Source organism: Leptopilina boulardi, unplaced genomic scaffold (genome assembly GCF_019393585.1).
Source record: "Leptopilina boulardi isolate dan_hultmark-lab unplaced genomic scaffold, ZJU_Lbou_2.1 LbouV2_331, whole genome shotgun sequence".
Classification (NCBI taxonomy): Eukaryota; Metazoa; Arthropoda; class Insecta; order Hymenoptera; family Figitidae; genus Leptopilina; species Leptopilina boulardi.
In genome coordinates, this window is record NW_026137898.1 from 394,663 (window position 1) to 405,598 (window position 10,936).

At 33.1% G+C, this 10,936-nt stretch overlaps 2 protein-coding genes across 2 annotated transcripts; one reads left to right on the forward strand and one right to left on the reverse strand.

The window, feature by feature from the left end:
* LOC127285359 (uncharacterized) lies at nucleotides 1–4,403 on the forward strand. Its single transcript, XM_051311334.1, has 2 exons — nucleotides 1–619; nucleotides 4,153–4,403. The coding sequence occupies exons 1-2, from the start codon at nucleotides 1–3 to the stop codon at nucleotides 4,401–4,403; spliced, it is 870 nt and encodes a 289-aa protein (XP_051167291.1).
* Nucleotides 4,404–8,059: 3,656 nt separating this feature from the next.
* LOC127285360 (uncharacterized) lies at nucleotides 8,060–8,814 on the reverse strand. Its single transcript, XM_051311335.1, has 2 exons — nucleotides 8,643–8,814; nucleotides 8,060–8,568 (listed from the first exon to the last, which is right to left on the reverse strand). Exons 1-2 carry the CDS (start codon nucleotides 8,812–8,814, stop codon nucleotides 8,060–8,062), a joined length of 681 nt encoding a protein of 226 aa, XP_051167292.1.
* Nucleotides 8,815–10,936: the final 2,122 nt, after the last annotated feature.

Here is a 10,936-nt window from a genome sequence, read left to right on the forward strand (position 1 = left end):
ATGCCAACATTAGATAAAATTTTAATAGCTATTAACACTGACCCGCAATTACCAAATTTATCACGAGCTTCTTTGCATCGAGTTTTACTCAATTTAGGTTTTAAATTTTGCAAAAGAGGAAGGAATAGTATGATAACTGACAGAGAAGATTTGATTTTATGGCGTAGAAAATATATCCAAAGTCTATCAAAATATCGAAATGAAGGTCGCACAGTATATTATTTGGACGAAACCTGGATTAATGCAGGAGGTGTTTCCTCTAAAGTTTGGGAAGATACAACAGTTAAATCTGCGAAAGATGCATTTCTACGTGGATTATCAACTGGTTCATCTAATCCAACTGGAAAGGGAAAAAGATTGATTATATTGCATATTGGAAGCAAAAATGGATTTGTTCCAGATGCATTATTATGTTTCGAGAGTAAGAAAAATTCATCTGATTACCACGATGAGATGAATGGGGATACATTTAAAGATTGGTTTCAAAAAATATTGCCTACATTGGATGAAAACTGCGTAATTGTAATGGACAATGCTCCATATCATTCAATGAAGGAAGAAAAAGTTCCAAACATGTCTTGGAGAAAAGAAGAGATACAAAATTGGATGCTTAAAAAGGGTTAGAATTTGAGCCATGGATGATCAAGTTAGAACTGATTGAAATTGTTAGCACGGTAAAAAACAATTACGATAAGTACGTTATCGATGAAATCGCCAAAAAATCGAATCGATTAATTGTTCGATTACCACCTTATCATTGCGAGTTGAACCCGATTGAAAATGTTTGGTCCCAGATAAAAAGATATGTAAAGTCCCAAAATACAACGTTTAAAATTCCAGATGTCATGAAATTACTCAACGATGGAATAGAAAGAGTTACTCCAGAAATGTGGGCCAATTACACAGCCCCACAAAAAAAAAAAAGTGTCATGTACTTTTGACCGGAATACCCTAACCCTATGTATTTTGACGCGCTGAACACGAATCCGAAGTCCGTTTTGCTCCATCACGTCAGGATTTTTTTCTAACCTCAAAAAACATGTCGGATTTTGAGAAATAGGCGATTTTTTTAAAAATTGATGTATTAACTTCAAACTTGGTATCTGGGGGTTTTTTGTGTCGCTGATTACGAATCTAAAGTTAGATTTTCAAAATCAAAAATGGCGGATCCAATATGGCGGACGAATTTTGAAAAAATTTTAAGATTTACTTCAAACTTGGTATCTAGGGGTTTTTTGGGTCGCTGATTACGAATCTGATGTCAGTTTTCAAAAATTGATAATGGCGTATCTAATGTGGCCGATAGAAGTCCATGTTGGATATGCCATTTTGAATTTTTGAAATCTGACATCAGATTCGTAATCAGTGACCCAAAAAACCCCCAGATACACTATTGCACATTATAATTTTTGAAAAATTTCGTAAAATAATGTCCCCCTACCAAAAAAAATTCAAGGGGTATTTCCCCCCCATAAATCAGCTTTTGGGGAAAAACAAAACATACGTGTCAAATTGTTTTCAAAAAACTACAAAACTGCCAAGTTTCAGAAAAATCGGCGTATGGCACTTCCCTAGTGTTACTTGTCAGCAACTTAGAAAACCTGTAGATACCAAATTTCATAATAATCTGACAATTTTTTAAAAATAATTCCTTAATATTGAATCAGACATATCGAATTTCGAAAATCTGACATCAGATTCGTAATCAGCGACCCAAAAAACCCCTAGATACCAAGTTTGAAGTAAATCTTAAAATTTTTTCAAAATTCGTCCGCCATATTGGATCCGCCATTTTTGATTTTGAAAATCTAACTTCAGATTCGTAATCAGCGACACAAAAAACTCCCAGATACCAAGTTTGAAGTTAATACATCAATTTTTAAAAAAATCGCCTACTTCTCAAAATCCGACATGTTTTTTGAGGTTAGAAAAAAATCCTGACGTGATGGAGCAAAACGGACTTCGGATTCGTGTTCAGCGCGTCAAAATACATAGGGTTAGGGTATTCCGGTCAAAAGTACATGACACTTTTTTTTTTGTGGGGCTGTGTTATGTTAGGCATACATTGCAAATAGAAAGAGAATTTTTCACAATTGATAATAATGCAGACGAAATGTACGATCGTTTAGAAAATTTCGTATATATCTGATATTCGTTCAGAGTTTAGACAGAAATACATTGAAAGGATAATAATTATCCTTTCAGTGGATTTCTGCCCAATATTATACATTTTCTCAAAAATTTTAAGAATTTTTTATTTTTATAAACAATTTCACATTTTTTACCTTCTTATGATTGCAACCATATAATCATTTATATTAAAAAAAATTATGATTTTACATGATTTATTTTAGAAAGTACCTAATAATTTGTCTTTTTTAATACAAGTTTATAAAATTTTTAAATCTTAACATTTTTATTACATACGACATACGGTTGGAATCGCAAAAAGCAAGGAATGTGAATTTAATAAAAAAAAATTAAGAATATCAAATTTTTAATTTTTATATTTTTGAAAAAAAGTAATTATCCCATTGACAGATTACAATGTGGACGTCCTGTGGTGGCTACGGAGTTCGAGAGCCCGAGCCATCCTTTAAAAACTGACCTGAGTTCGGTTCATTGAGACTCACTTTGGATTGTGTGTGTGCGATTTTATAGGCTTAGAAACACATGTAATGCAAGTGTACTTTTACTGTGACAGAAAATTCGTTTTAATACTATTGGCTATATTTTTAAAGAAAAAAATTTTTAAACTCCATTTTTACTATTAACTCCACCCTTTTAAAATACGATGCGCAAACGGCGGGTCTTTCTCTCGTGAGACAGAGTATAGAATGTAACACCGATTCCGACCTGAAGCTCCACCCTTGATTCAGCATTGATGACCAAGACTCAATCAATCTTGCCGAATGCTGATTCAGGCTCCCTCAAGACTGCTCCCACTGTTACTTAATATTTTCGCGTTCAATAATTCTTAATAATAATAGTAATAATAATAATCCTATTAATATTTTGTATTATTATATATATAGATAACATTAAAACAACATTAGTTTTCATTAAAAATATGATTTTAATTTATTAATAATAAGGAGATAAGTTGTATTGGAATCTTATGAGAGTCAATAGAACTTATTTCCTTTAATTATTATTAGTAATTTCAAAAAAATGTACTATTATTTAATTAATTTAATCCGAAGTTTTTTACTATTTTTGTTTCATCACTTAAGATTAATTAACAACACCTGTCGAAATAAAACCTAATCTAATTTGAAAAATCTCGCTCGCATTGGGCACTGAACCCACGACCTAACGCTCACGCTCGCGCTCACAAACCTACTAGGCTAACCACGGGGCCACACTGGCTACTTGGCGACATTCTGTTAATACCAGTGATGTTTTTGGCGCGCCTTTATGCTAAATTTAAAATCTTCTTATCGTTAAGTTACTTATATATTTTTAACATTAATATAAAATTATTTTAATTTATATATTGCTGTTAATTTAAATAAATTATATTAAAATTTTTTTTGTTAATGGAATAAAAAAACTTTGTAATGAATGTATAAACTTTTATTTTTATTAAATTAATAACTTATATATTTATAAATACAATAAAAATATAAAATAAAAGCATAATATAAAATTGAAAATATTTCAACTGTTGTATTTTCAATTATTTGTATTTTTGAAAATACAATTATAGTAAATATTATGTTTTTACGTTATATTAAAGATTTATTATCTTCATAATGTATTAAATAATAATTCTTTAATTATTACAATATTATAGATATATTATAATATATAATAAAGATGATAAATTATTATAATATAATCTTAAAAAAACAAAATTTATTAAAAGAAATTATTTTCAAAAATGTGTTGAATATAATTATTATGATTTTTATTGTATTTACAAATATAATATTTATAAAATATTTATTTATAAAAAAACAAAGAATACTTTCATTGAAATAAATAGCAATATATTAATTTAAATAATATTAATTAATAATTATAAAATATATTAAATTGTATTTAACAAAAATTGTAAAAAATATGTTATTTAATTTGTATTGAACGTATGTAAATAATTACTCAATACAATTGTATTTTATACAAGATAATAATTAATATTGAATTAAGCTGCGAATATTAAGTCGAAAGTTGATTCAAGATTGAATCTAGACTGGACTGGCTTTGCTCATGAGGATTCAACTAATCTTGAATCCAGCATGAGACGAGCATTGGTAACCAATCTTGAACCAATTTTGATCGACAGTGGTATAAAGGCTGCTTTCAGTCTGGGTTACCCACGCTGGGCGTTCAATCTACAATCAAGCCTCAATCCATCGTCAGCATTGGTTTTTCGCGCCTGGGAACTGAACTCATTATGAGATCTGCATCAAAATAAGTTAACAGACAATTTCACGTTTGTCAAGATGAACCTGAATAGAAAAACTGTAAAAATATCTGTTATGTTCTACATTGTGATATTTTTATATGGGTAGTATACTGCAGAGTAGTGTAAATTATATAAAATAAATATTAAAGTAAATTATACTTATAGAACACTTATGTCTTTGATTCTTGTGTAATAAAATTTGTGAAAATATGAAAATTTTCTTCATATTTACATTTTTTTCATTACATATTCACTTTATTTTAACAATTTTAAATTAAGCGCCTTTAACGCTCATTACTTTTGCGTTATATGATTGGCACTAATACAGTTGTCAATGAAGTAAACAATAATTCTAACCTAAAAATTCTATTATTTAATTTCGTTAATTTGTGTAAATCAACTACAAGAATTAAAGTTTTTTAGGGCTATACGTTTATCTACTAAAAACAATTATTTTATTTAATATTTTTGTAAGTAAATATTTGTTTGTCCACGATAATTTAACATTAATCTCGAACTTACAATGAACCGGCTTCAATTTGAAACATTTCACTAAAAACTCAAAATGAGTCAAATCAGATCATTTATGCTGCACGTCAAAATAAGTATCGTATGCTACTCATTTTGAGTTCAGTTTTTTTTGTGAAAGGTTCATTCACTGTGTCATGTCATGGTAAAAGCGAACCTTAAGTCAAAAGCACGTTAGGTTCCTTTTCTAATGGAGCGTCACATATATTGACAAATAACACAGGTTCAGAAATTTTAAACTTTTTTTGACAATCGAACAAAATGTTTTTTTTATTAGTAGTTGTTTTCTGTGTATATCGTTTTTAATTTATTTTCTTCTCGAAGTTTTGCTGTAACAACAACAAAAATAACATTTTCGAGGTGTGACGTCAGTTAATCTCACCTGTAGGAAAAACAGATCATCGTGTAAATTTTATTTTCATTGAAATTATTATTAGTTCAAAGTAGGAGAGGTTCACTGCGTGATTTAGTAACCTCAAATGTTGCACTTTTTTCGAAAAGTTGTTATTCAAAAACTACCAAATATTACATATTACTATTTACCGGAAACATTTATGTCTACGATTCGATTTTCGAACTGTTGAACAGCGTAGAATTTTTTCCGCATGTATGTTTATATTCAAACTCTTATCTTCGCAGGTATGTGCTCCAGAAATTCTTTATAAACTTAATTAAAGGGTACCTAGAATTTCATCACGAAACGATAGTGTTTTTAATTTACCTCGTGTACGCACAGAATATGCTAAAGTAGCTCCTATTTTTTATGCCTATTTTCAAATTAATCGCTTAACTGAAAATTTAAAACCTGACGTTGATTTATTTTTCTTGCGGCGTAGCGACTTCCTTGTAAAAATAATTTTAATTCTCTCATCTCCAATATAGTTACTTCGTCTGTTAAAATGTATATGTAACATTTATAACATTGGAACTTGTATTGAAGTTGCCCATTTATGGTCCTATTGGATCGCGGGTGTTGTTGTAAAATAAATTTATTCCTGATCAAAAAAATGATGGAATTACTATATAATTATTTTATTCTATGATATTAATTCGAATTTGAAAATTTGTTTAGTAAAAAAATTTCACAATTTTTCAAAGCTTATAACTTTTTTTGGATGCTTTAAAAAATTTAGGGCTTTGCACATATTTTAATATTGATATAATTTACCTGGCGTGGGATTCCGATAAGCGACAGCGCTATATAGCGCATTGCACTATACGTATAGTGCAAAATTAAAAAAAAATTAGGGTGTACTTCCAAAGTAGGGGTACATCCGATCTTAATGAAACTTGGTATACTATTGTATTTTGGTGCGCTGATTACGAAAATGATAGTGAAAATTGGCACAAATTTGATTATCATGGTAAGATTATCTCGTAAAAAACGCAAAATTTCGAAAAAAGTTTTAGACAAAAGTTGTAGATCTCAAAAAAACACACATTTTATGTTTTATGCATTTTTTACCAAAAGTCATTATTTTTTGAGAAAAATCCAAAAAACCAAAAACACCAATGAAAACATATACAACAGTCATGGTTAGATATATTATTTGACTCGTATATAGTATCATATTCACCATTACTCAGGATCCAACGAATTCCGCAAAATACTTTCGGTCATATCCACCCCCTCTCGCCAAGATTTCTTTAAAAAAAAGCGAGGAGTACCTTACGCGGCCGAAGGCCGTGTATACTGTTTTGCGTTCACCGCAAAAAACAATGATTTTATGGTGTTTTTTATGGTTTTTACCATGATAATCAAATTTGCGCCAACTTTCACTATCATTTTGGTAATCAGCGCACCAAAATTGCAGTAGTATACCAAGTTTTATTAAAATCGGAGGTACCCCTACTTCGGAAGTATATCCAAAAATTAAACTTTTTACTTATTCTTAAACTTCAGAAGTTCATCTAGTTTCACATAATATTAAGACTAGATATTTTAAAAATAAGCCAGCAGCCACTCTTAAATGATTTTTAGTGGTTTGACCATATTATTTATTTAATATCTTTTTAATTTTTTTTAATTATTTAAGTTATTACAACATAAAAATAATATTTATTAATTTAATGAATTAGGAATAAAAAAATATTAAATAAAGTAAATAAATAGCAAAATATTAAAGAGTTAACCTTTAACCCTTGCATGCCTGAGCTGGGTCCCACGAACCCAGACAACTTTTTTTCATGTACTTCAACAAGGAGAGACCGCCAGTTGGAAAAATTACTAAAAAAATTTACAAGTAGCGGAAATAAGGTTACATTGTCAAATATTGCTGTAGGAAATCGAAAATTCTACTAGCAGCATACTTAATAAAACCTGTAGACTATAGTAAAATTGTACACAAATTGGAATAGAAATTACTATAGTCTACAGTTTTATTAAGTATGCTGTATGACAAAGTAACCTTATTTCCGCTACTTGTAAATCTTTTTAGTAATTTTTCCAACCGGCGGTCTCTCCGTGAACATATTCGCTTAAAATCGTAACTCGAGGGTTTTCGTGCTTGCTGACTACAAATTTGATGTTACTTTTTGAAAATTCAAAATGGCGAACCAATATGGCGGATATATTTTTTTAAAATTGACGGTAAATTGTACTGATTTTTAATTTTCCTGTCTGCCATATTGGATCCGACATTTAAAATTTTGAAAATCTAACATAAGATTCGAAATCAGCGACCTCGAAAACCGCCGAGTAACGATTTTGAAGCGAATCCGAACGATTATTTAAAAATACGTCCGCTATATTAGATCCGACATTTTGAATTTTGAAAAACTGACTTTAAATTTGCAATCAGCGACCCCAAAAACCTCCGAGTAACGATTTTCAAGCAAATATGTTTAATTTTTTAAAATTCGTCCGCCATTTGGAATTTTCCAAATCAGACGTCTAATTTGTAATCAGCGACCCCAAAAACCCAAGAATACCCAATAATACTTACATTAATTTAATTTTTTTTGTACTGTACACTCAAATTTGCCCTGTCGAAGAAGGTAATCTAATCTAAATCTAATCTAAAATAAGCTTATACCGAAGTCCCCTAGTACGAGTATTGGTACTTAAGTCGCAAGACCCATTGCACCTAACCCCGGTAAGCTTGAACCTAGTCTCCCTCTTTAGAGTCCTGTCTTATTCCAAAAGTCCAGTAACTCTTCTACCGAGAGGTCGCGAATCCTATCTGGGTCTACAAAGGCATGGCCCCAGCATTGATGTCTCGATGCAGCGTAAGCTGGACAGTGACATAAAATATGAGTAGAAGATTCCTCTTCCGCGTCACACAATCTGCATCTAGGTGAAACGTTTCTACCTATTTTGTGCTGATGGTAGTTCAGGAGGCCACGTCCCGTGAGCAGCCTGACCACTGCTCTAACTCTGATCTTGTTGAGTTTTAGAAGGGACTCGGCAAAGCCCCTGTTGAGTTTTAATCCCAACAGAGCCATGGCCTGTCTACCTACAGTAGTCTCCGCCCACTCTCTCTCGTGACATATCCTAGACCATCTTTGAATGGCCCCTTTCACAGCACCTGGCATAATGCCTACCGCCGGCTCCGGGCCTATCAAAGTCATCTCAGACCCTCTACGGGCTAAGGTATCTGCTTCTTCATTTCCTCTGATTACCGAGTGTCCTGGTACCCAGATTAATGAGAGCTTATTTTTCAAACCGTTAAAATGTGTAGGGGTTCCTCCGCCAATAATAAACCTAACGCAGAAGTTGGCGTGGTTCTCATAGCTCCAGTAACCCCTCTAAACACCATTGCTTGCAGTTGTTCAAGTTTCAATTTCACCGTTTTCAACTGGCTTCTAATCCACCAAACAACTGATGCATGCAGAAACCTTGGCAACAGGACCATACGATAGACACACTGAACCATATCCGGTTTTAGACCCCAAGCTGATCCAATAGGCCTTCTGCAAACCCAAAAAGTAGTGCAAAACCCTTCTCAACCCCTTCGTACAAATATCTGTAATGATCAGAATTCTGAAATTTTCAAAGATCTTCAAAAAAACCTAATCAAAGAAAACGTTCCTCCAGACAACTTGCCCCTGTTTGATTTGGTAAATGTAGACGAAAAAATGAACTGTCCTTTTTCTGAGTCGGAGTTTAGGGCTGCTTTGATGAGCAATAAAAAGGATTCAGCACCAGGCTTGGATGTTATATCCAATTCTATTCTGAGACAATTGCCTCTTCGTCCTCAGAAACTGTTGCTTAAAATTTTTAATGGATTTTTCACAACTTCAACCTTTCCAGTAGCCTGGAGGGATACAAGAGTCGTCTTTATTCCCAAACCTGAGGGCAAGGGGTATCGTCCGATTTCTCTGACATCTTCTGTCTGTAAACTGTTTGAGCGAATGGTCCATAAAAGGTTGGAGCACTATATTGAATCTGTTAATGGAATTCCAAACTGTCAATATGGATTTCGAAAGGGTAGGTCAACTACCGACTGCGTTTCGGGCTTCGTTACTGACATTCAGCAAAGTTTCCTGCGGGGTGAACATGTGGTTGCTCTTGCGATTGACTTGGTGGGTGCTTTTAGCAATATCCTTCCTCTTGCTATTCACAATAGATTGATCGAATTACGAGTACCTGATAAAATAATTAATTTTGTATCGTTCATTACGGAATCTAAAAATTTTTTTTTCTTCTGATTCTAAGGACTTTAAGACATCTTATGTAGGTGTTCCACAGGGGGGAGTTTTGTCACCACTGCTGTTCAATTTGGCTATCAGTAAAATGGAAACGGTTCGTCCGCAAAATGTAAAGCGATCAATGTTTGCTGATGATTTGTTGCTGTATATTGCAATGGATAAGGTTCAAGACGCAATAGAGGCTCTGGAAGGGGCAGTTGTTTCACTGGCGCCCTGGCTTGCTGAGGTTGGCCTGTCTATCTTCCCCGATAAATCACAACTTGCTATTTTTTCCAAATCAAGAGAAAAATTTAACCATACATTTCTAACAATTGATAATAAACTAATTAAGATGCGTGAAGACCTGATATTCCTTGGAATTCATTTAGATCGTCGTCTAACCTGGTCTCTTCATATAAATAGTATTGTTCAAAGGGCTACCAGATCAATCAACATTATCAAGGCTATGTCCAAAATATCATGGGGGGCGAACCCAAATGCTATGATCATGGTATATAGAGGCCTAGTTCGGGCACACCTTGAATGGGGCTGTCAGTTTTTTTTCTGCTGCCAGTCGATCTAATCTGGAGAAAATTGATAGAGTTCAGTCCTTATCCATTAGAACAATATTGGGTTGCATGAGATCAACTCCAGTGGGTATATTGTTGTCTGAGGCGGATGAACCTTCTTTGGCCCTTAGACGAGCTCATCTTTGTAGAAGACACATGATTAGAAACTTTTCCTGGTCTGAAAATCCACTCATCCCTAAATTGCAGCAGTTGTCGGAGAATTGCTTAGTTGATAAGCGATACAAGTTTGATGTTTCTCTGTTGAGATTCCCGTTCCTGAACTCTTTTAGGGAGGTAGGGGGGATGTTATATAGGGGCACCCAATCAAAAAAGCTTTCAACATTCGACTATTCCTGGGAGGAATTGACTGTTCCAATTGAGATCGATATGGACTCTGGTTCTGGCATCAAATCTGAACCTGACTCAAATAGTGCGTTCGAAAAACTTATTCAGACTAAATACCAGGGTTTCGTTTGGGTCTTTACTGATGGCTCAAGGGATACACTTAGGGGACTATCCGGTGCTAGTTTTGTAGTTCCTTTACTAAACGAAAAGTTTGGGGTAAGATTGAGTGGATTAATGGCTCTAAACTGGATAATACTCTTATAATTACTGATTCTAGATGGTCTCTGAGTGAACTTAAGAATAGATTTTTCTCCTCTCACCTTCAGCCGTTCATTGGTAACATTGATAAAATGTTTGTTTACTTATTGGAGGGAGGTGGACAAGTTCGGTTCCTCTGGGTGCCTTCCCACTCGGGCATTAAGGGTAATGAAAGGGTAGATAAACTGGCTAAAGA

What these genes read in the sequence shown, in the direction of transcription:
- LOC127285359 (XM_051311334.1), top strand. Translation starts at nt 1, where the DNA reads ATGCCAACATTAGATAAAATTTTAATAGCTATTAACACTGACCCGCAA. An exon ending in AAATTGGATGCTTAAAAAGG is followed by an intron (nt 620 to 4,152) that starts GTTAGAATTTGA and finishes TATTGAATTAAG; the next exon opens with CTGCGAATATTAAGTCGAAA.
- LOC127285360 (XM_051311335.1), bottom strand. Translation starts at nt 8,814, where the DNA reads ATGGTTCAGTGTGTCTATCGTATGGTCCTGTTGCCAAGGTTTCTGCAT. An exon ending in CACGCCAACTTCTGCGTTAG is followed by an intron (nt 8,569 to 8,642) that starts GTTTATTATTGG and finishes TCTGGGTACCAG; the next exon opens with GACACTCGGTAATCAGAGGA.